Here is a 15,673-nt window from a genome sequence, read left to right as displayed (position 1 = left end):
ATATTGAAATGGAAGGAGTATCAGACCACTGCAAATCTACCAAGACCCGGCCGTCCCTCTAAACTGTCATCTCGAACAAGGAGAAGACTGATCAGAGATGCAGCCAAAAGGCCCATGATCACTCTGGATGAACTGCAGAGATCTAGAGCTGAGGTGGGTTAGTCTGTCCATAGGACAACAATCAGTCGTACACTGCACAAATCTGGCCTTTATGGAAGAGTGGCAAGAAGAAAGCCATTTCTCAAAAATATCCATAAAAAGTCTCGTTTGAAGTTTGACACAAGCCACCTGGGAGACACACCAAACATGTGGAATAAGGTGCTCTGGTCAGATGAAACCAAAATCAAACTTTTTGGCCACAATGCAAAACGATATGTTTGGCGTAAAAGCAACACAGCTTATCACCCTCAAAACACCATCCCCACTGTCAAACATGGTGGTGGCAGCATCATGGTTTGGGCCTGCTTTTCTTGATCAGGGACAGGGAAGATGGTTAAAATTGATGGGAAGATGGACGGAGCCAAATACAGGACCATTCTGGAAGAAAACCTGTTGGCGTCTGCAAAAGACCTGAGACTGGGATGGAGATTTATCTTCCAGCAAGACAATGATCCCAAACATAAAGCAAAATCTACAATGGAATGGTTCAAAAATAAATGTATCCAGGTCTTAGAATGGCCACGTCAAAGTCCAGACCTGAATCCAATCGAGAATCTGTGGAAAGAGCTGAAAACTGCTGTACACAAACACCCTCCACCCAACCTCAATGAGCTTGAGCTGTTTTGCAAAGAAGAATGGGCAAGAATTTCAGCCTCTCAATGTGCAAAACTCATAGAGACATACCCCAAGCGACTTACAGCTGTAATTGCAGCAAAAGGTGGCGCTACAAAGTATTAACTCAAGGGGGCCGAATAATATTGCATGCCACACTTTTCAGTTTTTAATTTGTTAAAAAAGTTTAAAATATCGAATAAATTTCGTTCCACTTCACGATTGTGTCCAACTTGTTGTTGATTCTTCCCAAAGAAATTAGAAATTTATATCTTTATGTTTGAAGCCAGAAATGTGGCAAAAGGTAGAAAAGTTCAAGGGGGTCAAATACTTTCACAATGCACTGTAGCATAGTGGCGACTTTCCAAGTGGAAGCAGCCAGAAGAATGGACCGGTCACTTCTTTTAGCTTCTTCTCGGCTTTCAAAGTCTGAAGTGGTTAAAATAAATTACAAAAGATGGAGCATGTGTACAAGCCGTTCTGACATTGCTGTGCATATGGCAAAAATTGGAAGCTGGTACGTTTAGGCGGGCTGCGCTGCGGGAATGAAGAGGCTTAGGATTCCAAGATGGTTTTTATTAATACCAACGCATTTCTGCGCCGGACAGGCGCCTTTCTCAAGGTATAAAAATCGGACCGGCGCAGAAACACGTTGGTATTAATAAAAACCGTTTTGGAATCCCAAGCCTCTTCATTCCTGCAGCGCAGCCCGCCTAAACGTGCCAGCTTCCAATTTTTGCCATTACCTCTGGAAGAACCATTTCCTCCAGCCACGGGGCAGCAGCAGCGGCTTTTGATGCATTTATAGGTGTAGTGCCTGCAACAACACCTTTAGGTGAGTGCTACCATTGATTATACCTACCCCTTGCCAGACGGTATTGCCCTATTTTGTGTGCGCTTTAGTCCCTCTCCAGAGCTTCTCATTGCTGTGCATATGTAATAGTGGGGAAGAACGTAGCCTTCCTTTGGCACTGATGTAGTTAAAAGAGAATGTTACCGGAGTTAGACCTCTCTGAACTGTTGTTAGGCCAAGCTAAGGGGTTAGCTGCAGTGGTCCAGTCAGTAGAGTAGGGGGGAACTTCGTGCCATGATCAGACATTGAGTGTGTCTGGAGCTTAGTTTAACATAATTCCTTGTGGGCTGCAGTACATGTAACCAGCCACAAGATGCCACTGTCGGGTACAGCTGTTAGTGAGAGTCTACTAGCAGGATGACAGTGAAGAGTTAATTGGGTAAAAGGACATAGAGGGTGGGCAGTTTAGGCAATAAGTAGTGAGTTTGGACAGTGAACCTTATGGACAGACTAATATAGTGACTGCTAGGGTAGACGGGAGCTTCGTACCCTCAGACAGTAGGATCACCAGTGTGAAGATCTCCCTACGCAAGAGTCCTGTTAGACGGCCGGAGAAACTCAACGGAGGTAGTGAGGACCTGGGGCACTTTCAGCCTGCATGCAGCAGAGGAGGATAGGACTCCAGGCTAAGACGTGGGGGAGATATAGGATCCGGATATACTGTCGCTGGTGAGGAAGATTCTCTTGGGCTAGAGAATAGAGTCATAGAGATGCTTCACTTAAAGAGGGAACCAGGGCTGAAGATGTTTCCAGCATCTGTGAGGGAGATGACAACCTGTCAGGCCTTATCCATTCTATATTCCTGTAAATACTGTATATATTCCTCTTCCCCAAGTAAAGTCCCAGTTATGGTTAAGAACCTCGTGTCCTCTGAATTTATTGCTGCCCTGGTCCCAGAAGGGAAATGCGTGGAGACGGTCGTGATCGGATGGTCTGAAGTAAGTGGAGAGCACCACATACATAGCCACACATCAGAAGGAGAACATATTGTCTGTAGGGTGCCAGAGCGAGCAGGGGCTACAGCTCACCCACGACTACCTCGCTGAGGCACCTTACACATATATTCATTCTTTTTGAGCTCTTTTTCAGGCAGGTTCCAGGCGGAATCCTCCTAAAAATTGTGTCATATGTACATAACCTTAGAGAGCGCCTCTTCGATCAGGCTAATAAGGGAGTCCCAATATAACATCCTTATGCCCTAATCAACGCCTTCGAAATGTGGTGCTGGAGAAGGGTGTTATCAATATCATGGATGGAAAGAAGAACAAACAAATCAATTATGGAATAAGTCAAGTCAGACATGTCACTGGAAGCAAGGATCACCAAGCTACGACTTGTCTAGTTTGGATACATCATACGGAGAGAGCGATCACTGGAGAAGGACATCACGGTTGGAAGAATAGAAGAAAAAGGCGAAGAGGAAGACCAGTAACCCGACGACTTGATACAATCAAGGTAACGGCGGAGAAGATCCTGGTGGACCTATCTAAGCTGCACAAGATCATTCTTCCTACAGAGCGTTCAGCCATCAAGTCACCTTAGCTCGAGATCGAGCTGAAGGCCGTTAATAATAATATATGCCCTAATCGGGTGGATGGACAAGTTCTGTCTTCATGAGACAACAACATTAACACAGAATCAAAACAAATGAAAATGAAGTAAAGACATCTGTTCCCAAAGATTTTGCCCGTAAACCTACGACCTTATCTTGTTCTCACCGCTGACCAATAATTCACTAAACATTGAACTCACCGCAGCCAAAGTCATGAGAACATTGACTGATCCTGTGGCCACCGTTACGTACTGAACGGTCTCATCTGGCACTCCGGCTTGTGCGTATATTGTATCTGCGTAGTAATAAACCTGTACAACATGAAGGCAGAATACCTTACAGTAAAGACATAAAAATGTAACAATATACAGTATGTACTAAGGCAATGTCAGCCATTGTACCCTGGGCAGAGAAGACCTTCAAGTGCCAAGGACCCCAGAACTAGCTTGGGTTCCCTGGGCCCTGGCACCCAAGAGTTATGAGCACCATCAAGTGTATAGGAATTAGTTCAGACATGGTACAATAAGATGACTTAATAAATGGAGCTGATGTTTGTTCAGTGTATTTTGGCATTATTTAAGCACTGTCTGGCGTGTTTCTGCTATGGATGTTTGCACACTATATAATGACAATAGATGGTACAACATTGTGGGGATCAAATTGGCTGCATCAGACAAACGTCTCGTTTTTTTACAGTTAGTACCAAGTTCCTGGCCCAACATGGGACACATGATGGTGCCGACCAGTACCAGGACAGGGTTTTCTTTATTTTTACAGATGGTTGGGGGCAGCACAAAATACTATCATAGGCCACATATAGCTCTCGGGACGCAGGCCGTGCACCCCCGACGTAGAGGGTTGAGCCTTTCTATGCTAATGCCTATAAATTTATGTTTGAGCAATTGTGTAGGTGTCCTTTTTTATTCTATCCATAGGTGAACACTTTACTTTTCATATTGACAATACAGTTCCTCCAATACCCATATGGAAGGGGAACAAATTACTGTACAACCTACTTCTTACACTGACAAGAATTCTGTCTATCCCAAATATCTGCAATTCTGCATTTCAATAATCATCAGCCCCTCTATCATTTTTCTAAGGGGTAACATTTCTCCTTGTGGAGAGCGCCAAGTCAGCGTAAGGAGACTTAAAGGCCATGCAATGCTTCTCTGGGAAATTAAATATTTAAATATCCTCTTCAAAGAAGAAGAGGATTTGAACTGTAGCTCCTCCTGTTGGAAGTTGCAATCTTAAAAGTCAATATCGACCGTTTGATGAGTTATCCACATGTTTTAGGATAAGAAGCCAAACCAGAATCTCCATCTGCAGACACATGTTTCAGGGTTTTTGCTCCTCATTAGTGCAAAGTGGGAAAACTAGCTTCACTGGATGAGAAGCCTCTGGGTCTAAGAAGTAAAGTTTTTCCTTGTGGAGAGTGCCAAGCTAGTGCAGAGAGACATATAGGCCATAGGAATTTAGATATGCAAGTGGCAACGCTCTTTAAAGAGTGGATATTGACTTTTAGGATTGCTACTTCCAATAAATGGCAGTAGAGTTTCTGTCCTCATCCTCTCTGAATAAGGCTACTTGCATACTCTATCATCTGTTTTATTATAAATTGACAATTTCTTTAGCTCTCCTTGTAGTCTATGTGTGAACTGCATGTCAGTGTGATTTCATGTTAATATAATAATATCTAGTATTTATTCCATATCAGATAATAAACCTCCTACAAGTCAGGGAACTCCAAGGTGACTTCTAACGTTCTCTATCATTTCTTAATTTATAACATGGAGTATTTTATACTTTTTAATGTGTTTTCAATGAATATAGGTTTAACAGACTGAAATTGATTTTTAAACTAAGTACATCAATCTCATCAGGTTTAAGATCTCGATCTATTAATGTATGCAGTTCATATTGTAAATAGCACTGACAGATCAGCTTTATCGGTATAAGAGAAGAATAAAAGGACAAATGTATTAGATCCCACCAAGGACAAAACTTGTAAGGAGTTTGTATGTTCTCCCTGTGTTTGTGTGGGTTTCCTCCGGGTTCTCCGGTTTCCTCCCTCACTCCAAAGACATACTGATAGGGAATCTAGATTGTGAGTCCCAATGGGGACAGTGATGATGATGTCTGTGAAGTGCTGCGGAATATGATGGTTCTGAGTAAATGAGTAAAATAAATAAATAAAATAAATATAATTTATATATATATATATATATATATATATATATATATATATATATATGTTTTTTCTCTCCAGGAGGCGATGGGGTGCAGGATGGATTGGGGGCTAAATAAATTACATGAAAACCTAAAAACCACTCCAATGCCAGCTCACCGCATTTATCCCGGACAGCTGCTGCCCCATGTTCATGATGATGATAGAGATAAGCTGCCAACGAAGCGGCCGGAAAGTGCACAGGTTCCCGACTGACAGACGCCCTTCCGCCTTCTCCGATTGGTCTTCTTGATACATTTCCTTTATTTCGTTATCTACGTCATCGCAGCCCCTCAAACGCTGCAGAGCTTGGAGGAGGAAAATACAAGTCATCTTCAAGGATCCATGATATATCGCACGCCTCCTCTATCTTCTGCCCTGCATATATGGTAGGACACGGCGTCCTGGAGAAGCGGAAGAACTTATCATGGAGCCATTTTCTGACCATATAGAAGGTGGCCGTCTCACTAGACATGTTATTTAAGCTTTTATAATTCAAAGGGGGCTTTAAACTGAGCTTTATTCACCCTCCCCAGGTCTAGTGTGGCGTCTCCGCCGCTTCGCCCAGTGTCTTTTTTTGTCTGCAGCACTGATGTCACGCTGACAGCGCTGCAGCTAATCAGCAAACTCAGTAAGTCAACTCGGGCAGAGCCGCTGAGCTCATTCATTGGCTGCAGTGCTGTCGACATGACATCAGTGCTGCATAGACACCGGGAGCACTGGTGGAGACTCAGCGCTGGACCTGGGGAGGATGAGTTGTTGTTTTTTTTTACTGCAGCTAGAGCACAGGAGATTCCAAAACTGGGAAATCCCTTAAAGTTTTTTTTTTCTAAACCAAGAAGCACGTCTGTCCACACATTAGCCCCCTTCACTTTTATGAAGCAACAAGAGATATAATCTATGGACCAGGCTGATGCCATCCTTGGCAGTAAGCAGTCATACTTTTCTATCTAAGGCTATGATCACACATTGAGTTTTTGCTGCATTTTTTTCTGAAGGCAAAACCGGCTCTCTTGGCAGTTGCTTCAAAAAAGCAGGTTTTGCTGCGGTTTTTGCTGCGTTTTTCACGCTGATACAGTTTAGTGCCTGTTGTTCCTGAGCTTTCTGCACCAAAAATGCAGCAAAACCCGATACCTCCGTTTTTTTGCACTTGCCCATTGCTTTCTATGGGTGAAAAAAAGCTGCAAAAACTCTGAAAGAAGTGACATGATGCAGTTTTCAAACACGCAGCAGTTTTCCAATTCAGTCAGGAAAAAAAAAAACAATGTGTGTGCCTGAGATTTCTGAAATCTCATCGCTTTTGCTGGTTTTGTAAAATGCAGCTTTTAATTAGCATAAAAAAGTAGCAAAAAAAAAAAAATCGCAACGTATGAACATAGTGTAAGGATTTCTGTTTGCATAATACAGAGAAGATTTGTAGATACTGCGGTGTATAAGCAGGTCAGGGAATGGGGTCCTGACACCTTACAGCCCCCTCCTCTTGGCACACAGTGCCGACGTGAGTGCTATAGATCGTCTCTCAAGACCCTCAAGCCCAAGTTATACATCCACGTAGACTCAGGATCCGGTTGACTCCTTCAAGTCACAATTATCAGGGTAACAACGACACCATTTCCCTCTTATCCACTTCCACTTGAGTAACCCCTTAGGGTCACTCTAAATCCAGTTTGAGCAAAATATCAAAGCGATAGGTGTCATAACACTTTTTTTTCAGCTGTCATAGATGCATTAATTTGCAAAGACGTATTTCCTTATATATTACCATTAATGGCTGATAGATAAGGACCCCTTCTTTCGAGACCCTCTCCTAATAGAACAGTGACAGCCATGTTGGGCAATTCCCATATGCAACAATCCTCTATGTCTATGGGAAAATGTCTGTGAACTGCGTGAATCAAAGAGTTCAAAACCCAGGAATGGACGAATGGGGGTTATAGTACCCTATTCTTACAATAAATGTGGACTCCAATTGCATTGAAAAAAAGGGGCTTAATGCCCCACAAAGTGATCGCTTTCGGCACTTGCACGCATTATATTACGCTCACCCTTCTTGGCTTCACCCTCTTTGCCTTTTTGCAGCAATGTGTATCTTGGACTTTCAGGGAAGAAGGGCAGGAGCATCATCTGCATCACGGCAGGGATTCCCGTCAGTGCGAGCAGAATGGGCCAACCTGCCGCAGAATCGCAGAGGATTATTGGAGTCAACAGGAACCAACCAGCGCACAAGAGCAAAACTGGTCCAATAACTAATAAGCAGATAATGTAACTATCCCGTTTTACAATAAGGATCAGCAGTGAACGTTTCCTCATTTTTGCATTTCTTACCATCTGAATTTCCAAGAATTACGCGGATTCCAAATATCTGTGCCATAAGGATCCCGATAGTGATCAATAGCTGGGGCATCACACCAATGGCTCCACGGAGATTTTTAGGGGACATCTCTCCAAGGTACATTGGGACAACATTGGAGGACAGACCTGTGACATAAGAAGAACATCAGATATGGCAGCGATGGAATAGACCACCCCCCTATTTATATGCTCTGTTAGGTCCCATGAGTGGGATCTTTAGTGGGTATCCCCCTCAGTCAGCCACAGCGAGCAGTACCTCTTATCTAGCGGATTCACCATTTATTTACTACATTTTCCTTAAGGCAGCAGTAATATAACACTGACAGGAGCAGATTTCACTATACAAACTGCTTACATTATTAACTAGATCTCTGAGACTTGATGAGGCTGGTGTACTTACTGTACAATCCATGTCTTAATGGCTGTATAATCCTTTTTGCAAGTTTTACCTTATGATATTAAAATGTCCTACTAGAGCTAGACGTGAAAAATGCCCATCTTAAAGGGGTTGTCTCAACATCTTAAAAGAGTAAAATTGCAAAGTGCATATAGAAACAAGAAACATTGCAAATTACTCTCTCAAGAACGGAGGGATTTTTAATTTTTATAGTTTACTGCTCATCGCTTAGGTTATTATCAGCCATCTCTGCAGACTATCAGAAGTGGACAATTACCTAGGCAATAAGAGCACTTACCAGCTGTTTGCTTTAGAGATTGTACAGTGGTGGCCAAAAGTATTGGCACCCCTGCAATTCTGTCAGATAATACTCAGTTTCTTCCTGAAAATGATTACAATCACAAATTCTTTGGTATTATTCTCTTCATTTAATTTGCTTGTGTGATGAAAGCCGGCCGGTGGGTGCAGCTCTCTGGCGCCCCCTTACCTCTCAGGTCAGTCAAGGTACTGCACCTAGAGAAAGTAGTGCCAGGAAGCTGCAACCAGCGCAGGGAACACGGTAGAGTGTTCCCTTCAACGTCACTAAACCGTAACGTCACTACACAGCACAACTCGCTAGCGCCCTCTTAGCCTCAGGTCAGTCAAGGAACTGCACCTAGGATAAGCGGTCGCCAGGGAGACTGTCCTGTAACCTACTGGGTATCGGGGCCCTCTGTAGTGAGGGCGGTATATATATCTTCCTTGGCCGCGCCAGGAATATATATATCTGAACCTCCGACCGTCACTACCAGCCTTCCCCAATCCCCAGTTGGTATGCTGCCACCAGTCCCTATTTTAGATATACGCCCAGTCCGTGAATGGGCCTATATCGGGTCAGGAACCAACCCTGGGTAGCGTTTTTGGCTTGAGCCGAGCTCACACGGACGTGCGTTCGTTATGCAGAATAAAAGGCAGGCCCACAATTACTTGAGGTAATTGATTATAATAATACACTAGATACACGATATACAACTAAATATACACAGGTATAAGGTCAGGCTAAACTATACAACAATGGAATACAACACACAGAATCACCACAGCATATCAGTTACCGGTTTCTTGATTTTCTTGTGACGCAGGGAGAGGATTCTGCGGTCGCAGGCACGGTTCTTTGTTACAGGCTGAGGCCTACCACCGCATGGTCAAACTGCTCCTCCCCTTGGTGGCCTCAGCTGGTGCTCAGATGTTCAGCACACCACTCTTGGGTCAAGACTGACTTGTCTCTTGTCTGTCCTGCTATCTTACCTGCCCCGTCCCGCCCACTGCTGGTGAGGTCAGCTGGCTCAGTCTCCACCCTCAGGTCTAACTTCGATCAGAAGCCCAAATTCTAAGGAACCCAATAACTTCTTCTGGGATGGTCTCAGGATACCCACAGGGGTTCCCACGGATTCGGGCCGCCGTAACCGACCTTTTGATATCAATTATGATACCATACGGTCCTCAGGAATGGCTCAGCGCTATATCTTGGCTTCCAGAGCACGTACAAACGTCTACCGCGGAGGCTTGTGTGCGCAATGGCTCCGGGACGCCGTGATATTTTTTTATTGGCCCATCCCACGCAACATGCGTGTACTTTTCATGTTTCTATATCTTATGCCTCCATGCTTGTGACAGACAAAGAAACTAGTCCTATGGGACAAATGGTCAGTTACAGATGGACGAAGCACCCCCCCCTGCTGGCTGTGTTTCCTCTCGAAGTCTTTGAAGCTCCTAGCATTCAAGTGTTAAGTAGGCTTCTTATCTTACAGGAGCCTGGATGGGGGGAAACTATCTAGTTGACGTTTTAACAGAAGGTCCCAAGGGTGGGGGCTGCTGAAGTGTGGCCATCCCTGGATATGATTTATCATTACCAAGATGGTGGCTACGGGTTCATCACACCTCCCCCTATACGAGGGCGCGAGGGGGTAGCACATTCCTGTGTTCCCCCGTGCGTCCTTCTGCACCCTCCCCTTGCCGGGATAACCCGTCAGCGTTACCGTGGTCACGGCCTCTTCTGTGGCGAATGGAGAAGTGGTACTGCTGGAGAGCGAGGCTCCAGCGTAGCAACCTGCCATTCGACCCAGAGACCGTGTGTAACCAGCTGAGGGGGTTGTGGTCCGTCTCCACGGTGAAATGGCTCCCGTACAAGTAGGGCTGCAGACGCTGCAGGGCCCATACAATTGCCAGGCATTCTTTTTCCACCGTGGAGTAAGCCACCTCCCGGGGCAGTAGCTTCCTGCTCAGGTACAAGACAGGATGTTCCTGGCCTGTCGTGTTGACCTGACTTAGCACAGCACCGAGGCCAAAGTCACTGGCGTCGGTCTGTACCACAAACGGCCGGTCGAAGTCGGCAGCTTGCAGTACAGGGGAGCTACTTAGGGCGGCCTTGAGTGCCCCGAAAGCTGTCTCGCAGGCGACTGTCCAGTCGACTGCGACGGGCAGCTTCTTCTTGGTGAGGTCCGTCAGGGGCTTGGCCAGGGTGCTATAGTGTGGGACGAACCTCCTATAGTACCCGGCGGTCCCCAAGAAGGACATCACCTGCTTTTTGGTCCTAGGAGTGGGCCAGGATGCGATGGCATCCACTTTCCCCGGTTCTGGCTTCAGAACCCCCCCGCCTACCCGGTGACCCAGGTAGAGGACCTCACTCATGCCCAGCTGGCACTTTTCCGGCTTGATGGTCAAGCCTGCCCGGTGGATCCGACCGAGCACCTGCCGCAGGTGCTCTAGGTGATCCTCCCAAGTGGGACTGAAGACTGCAATATCGTCCAAGTACGCAGCCGCGTACCCTTCAAGTCCCTCAAGCAGCGTATTGACCATCCGCTGAAAAGTGGCAGGGGCATTCTTCATGCCGAATGGCATCACTGTGGACTCGTACAGTCCAAAAGGGGTGATAAAGGCAGAGCGTTCCCTTGCCGCGGGGGTCAGAGGAATCTGCCAGTACCCCCGGCTCAGATCCATGATGGTCAGGTACTTAGCCCCGGCCATCCGATCGAGCAGGTCATCGATGCGTGGTATGGGGAACGCATCGGTGGCCGTTACAGCGTTGAGCCCCCGGTAGTCCACGCAGAACCGTGTAGTTCGGTCCTTCTTTGGTACGAGGACTACAGGCGAGGCCCACGCGCTGCTGGATGCCTGGATCACCCCCAGCTTCAGCATCTCGTCTATCTCTTGGCGCATGTTTCCCTGCACCTCGAAAGAGACCCGATATGCTGAACGCCGGATCGGCGGGTGATCGCCAGTGTCCACGTCGTGGACAGCCATCTCAGTCCTTCCGGGCAGGCTGCTGAACAGCCCCCGGAAGGGGTGCAGGGTGGTCCCCAGCTGGGACCGTTGGTCCTCCGTGAGCTGGTGGCCAACCCCCACATCCTCGATGGACCCACCCGCCTTGGCTTGGGTGAGCAGATCCAGGAGGGTTTCTACCTCTCCTTCCTCGGGAAGGTTGCACACTGGGTGGGCAGTCGCTTCCCGCTCATGATGAGCCTTCATCATGTTCACGTGGAAGGCCTTCCTCCTTCCACGGGCGTGATCCAGGGTGACCAGATAGGTGACGGCATTGAGTTTCTGGTGCACGAAGTAGGGACCTTCCCAGGCTGCCTGAAGCTTGTTCTGTGGTACGGGGACCAGTACCCACACCTTTTGACCCACCTGGTAGGTCCTCTCACAAGCATTCTGGTCGTACCACCGCTTCTGGTCGGCCTGGGCCTGGGCCATATTGTCCTGCACCAGCTTTGCCAAGGCCATCATCCTGTCCCGGTGGCGCACGACATACTCGATGACCGACACCTCGGGGGTGGCCAAATCCCCTTCCCATGCTTCCTTCACCAGAGCCAGGGGGCCCCGTACCCGTCGCCCGTACAGGAGCTCAAAGGGGGAGAACCCCGTTGAGGCCTGCGGAACCTCCCGGTAAGCAAATAGGAGGTGTGGGAGGTAACGCTCCCAGTCTCTCCCGTGGGAGTCGACCAACATCTTAAGCATCTGCTTTAAGGTGCCATTGAACCGCTCACACAGGCCATTAGTCTGTGGGTGATACGGGCTGGCCACCAGATGTTGCACCTGCATTTGCTTACAGAGGGACTCCATCAGCCGCGACATGAACTGGGTCCCTCGGTCGGTGAGCATTTCCTGGGGGAAACCCACTCTGGAGAAGATCTCCAGTAAGGCGGTAGCCACCTTGTCGGCCCGAATGGACGACAAAGCTACCGCTTCCGGGTACCGGGTGGCATAGTCCACTACCGTGAGTATGAAGCATTTCCCGGAGTGGCTGGGAGTGGACAGAGGTCCAATAAGATCCACAGCGACCCTCGAGAAAGGCTCTTCGATGATTGGCAGAGTTACCAGTGGGGCTTTGGGGCGCGGCCCCGCCTTCCCCACCCTCTGACAGGTGTCACACGAACGGCAGTAGGCACCCACCGCGGCTCCCATCCCAGGCCAGTAGAAATGCTGAGCTATCCTGGCCTTGGTTTTAGCGATCCCTAGGTGTCCGGCCATCGGAATCTCGTGTGCGATCCGCAACAATTCCGCCCTGAACGGATAGGGTACCACTAACTGTCGGTCCCTGGGCCACGCCTCCGGTGAACCCTGCTGGACCGTTACCCGGTACAGCCGTCCCTGGTCCCAGACCACACGCTCGCAGTCTGACTCCATGGGAGGCTGTGCCGCCTGTTCCTTGAGAGCTTTCAGGCTGTCGTCTGCTTCCAACGCAGCCTGAAATTCCTGACTTGATGTGGCCAGAATCGACGAAACTGCCACATCCTCCGTCAGCCCCTCCGGGCATGTCACCTGGCCGCTGTCTGACCCGGCAGACACTTGGTCAGAAGTGGGGAAGCCGTCGGACCTCTGCAAGGCTCCTTGGGCTCCGACGCTCCCACTCCTGGTGACAGCGGCTATGACCGCTGTGACCGTGGGTAGTGCCTGCTTCCCCTCTGTTTCTGACCAAGCCGCCCGATCAGGCAGGCTTCCTAGGCCTTTGGACATCTCGGATGTGGGGAACTCCTGCCCTGGGGTCTTACCTGGCGGCTCCTCTCTTGGGACACCCCCACCTCCCATGGCCTGTTCCTCCCCCTGCAGTGGGCCTATACTCAGCAGCCTGGATACCCCTGGGAGCCCTACACTGCCGGTAGCTGCCCCCCTCTCCATCCCTGAGCTTCCCTCTACAGAATCCTGCCCGCCCCCTCCCTCACCGGAGGACAAGAGGTCACGGCACGCCGGCTGAGCACCTCTGCGGGCATCCCCACACTCCCCACCTGCTTTCACTAACCCTGTTTGTGTTGTGTCTGTGCAGGTGTTACCCTCAGGTTTCACTCCCTCCTCCTCAGCAGGACACACACTACATACAACATGGTTGGCATTAGCAGCAGACAAATCAATACACTCTTGGGGGGCCGAACTTGGGGGTTCAGAGGGTACATACTGCGATACTAGACGCCCCAAGTCGGTCCCTAATAAAACATTTGCGGGAATATTTGGCGTTACTCCCACCTCCCGCATCCCCCTTCCGGCACCCCAGTCCAAATACACCATGGCAACGGGAAGTGCCGGCTCCACGCCTCCAACCCCGGAGACGGAAAGAGTCTTTCCTGGTACCAAGTCCTGGGGGGACACCACCTCAGGCCGTACCAGTGTTCGTTCAGCGCCCGTGTCCCGCAGTCCCATGACCGCAGAACGGCCTATGGTGACGGGTTGGATGTTGTCCAGGGACCTACCACCACCCCCTCCCACACACAAAACATTGGGCGCTCTCTGGGACTGGGATGGGGTCTTTTGGCGCTGGGGACACTCAGCCCTAAAGTGTCCTGGTTTGTTGCATAGATGACAACGTCTTACGTCTGGTCCTTGCCTGGAGAGGGCAACAGGGGGATACACCCCTTGTGTTCTAGGGGCCGGGGAAACAGGGGCATGACTGGGCTTACCCCCTCTCCAGGTGCTGCTGGCAGACTTCTTCAGCTCAGGCGCCCTGTTATTGGCATACTCGTCTGCCAGGGCGGCTGTAGCAGAAGCCCCTGTTGGTTTTCGGTCACGGAGGAACTGTCGGAGGTCCTCTGGGCAGTTCCACAAGAACTGCTCCGTGACGAACAGTTCCTGGACCTCCTGGCGGGTAGTAAGCGCTAGACCCGAGGTCCAGTGCTCTGCGGCTCTCAACAGCGCCCGCATATGATCGGTCCAGGTGTCCTTGGGGCCACGCAGCAGGCTCCGGAACTTCTGGCGGTACGACTCGGGAGTGAGGTTGTACTGCCGGATCAGGGCCCGCTTGATGCAGTCGTAGTTCTGTACCTCCCCGGCAGGTAAGTCCCCCAAGGCATCCAGGGACTTACCCCTCAAACGGGGGGTCAGGTATCTGGCCCACTGATCCCGGGCCAGATGGTGCTGAAGACAGGTCCGTTCAAATGCCACCAGAAAGGAGTCCAGGTCCCCATCCTTCTCCAGTAGAGGGAAGTCCTCAGCTCGGACTTTGGACGACTTGGTCTCCTGATGGGTTGGTTGCTCTAGCGGAAGCCCCCGCTGGGCCAGGTCCAGTTGGTGCTGGCGCTCCGCAGCTCGCTCTGCACGCTCCGCAACCTCCCGGCGCTCTGCAGCTTCACGCTCCGCAGCCTCCCGGCGCTCTGCAGCTTCACGCTCCGCAGCCCGCTCCGCAGCCCGCTCCGCAGCCCGCTCTGCACGCTCCTCCTCCGCTGCCTTCTCTGATGCTGCCAGGAGGGTTTTGTAGACGGCATCGCCATGAGACTGGAGACTTGCCATAGCCGCTTGTAAAAGGGCTTGTGATCTGGACAGGCTGGGCTGGGTAGGTGGTGGGCAGCCCACTGCGGGACCGTATACTGGGGACTGGCTCCCTGAGGTGCCCGGGCTGGACTCCTCCTCGCCATGAGTAACAATGTCCTCCCCTCCTGCCACACGGACCGTAGCATTAGCCTCTTGCAGGGTCTTGCTCCTGGTGCCGTCTGCCATCTTGGTAACCGACACCGCTGCAACCCTGAGTTTGCACACACCTTGTTATACTTTTAGCCTGACCGTCTAACGTTGGGCTGACCTTAAGACTCCAGCAGTGGAAGTTACCACTGGCAGTCTTTAGTGCCTGGGAGTAGGGGTCCCACAACACTATTATTCTGCAATCCCACCGCTCTGCCACCAATGTGATGAAAGCCGGCCGGTGGGTGCAGCTCTCTGGCGCCCCCTTACCTCTCAGGTCAGTCAAGGTACTGCACCTAGAGAAAGTAGTGCCAGGAAGCTGCAACCAGCGCAGGGAACACGGTAGAGTGTTCCCTTCAACGTCACTAAACCGTAACGTCACTACACAGCACAACTCGCTAGCGCCCTCTTAGCCTCAGGTCAGTCAAGGAACTGCACCTAGGATAAGCGGTCGCCAGGGAGACTGTCCTGTAACCTACTGGGTATCGGGGCCCTCTGTAGTGAGGGCGGTATATATATCTTCCTTGGCCGCGCCAGGAATATATATATCTGAACCTCCGACCGTCACTACCAGCCTTCCCCAATCCCCAGTTG

General features: G+C 49.7%; 1 protein-coding gene across 3 annotated transcripts in view; it reads right to left on the bottom strand.

The window, feature by feature from the left end:
• LOC141172574 (solute carrier family 2, facilitated glucose transporter member 5-like) overlaps positions 1–15,673 on the bottom strand; it is a 51,215-nt gene that overhangs the window by 3,960 nt on the left and 31,582 nt on the right. For all 3 annotated transcript variants that reach the window (XM_073656931.1, XM_073656930.1, XM_073656932.1), the window contains 4 exons: positions 7,732–7,884; positions 7,452–7,577; positions 5,527–5,714; positions 3,377–3,487 (listed from right to left, as the gene is read on the bottom strand). In XM_073656931.1, the coding sequence (XP_073513032.1) occupies positions 3,377–3,487; positions 5,527–5,714; positions 7,452–7,577; positions 7,732–7,884 (578 nt within the window). The remainder of the gene's footprint in view (positions 1–3,376; positions 3,488–5,526; positions 5,715–7,451; positions 7,578–7,731; positions 7,885–15,673) is intronic.

This window comes from Phyllobates terribilis, unplaced genomic scaffold, assembly GCF_046119375.1.
Source record: "Phyllobates terribilis strain yellow unplaced genomic scaffold, ASM4611937v1 Scaffold_12__6_contigs__length_324123572, whole genome shotgun sequence".
Taxonomy (NCBI): Eukaryota; Metazoa; Chordata; class Amphibia; order Anura; family Dendrobatidae; genus Phyllobates; species Phyllobates terribilis.
Note: the sequence above shows the minus strand (reverse complement) of the source record. Positions and strands in the feature narration are given on the sequence as shown.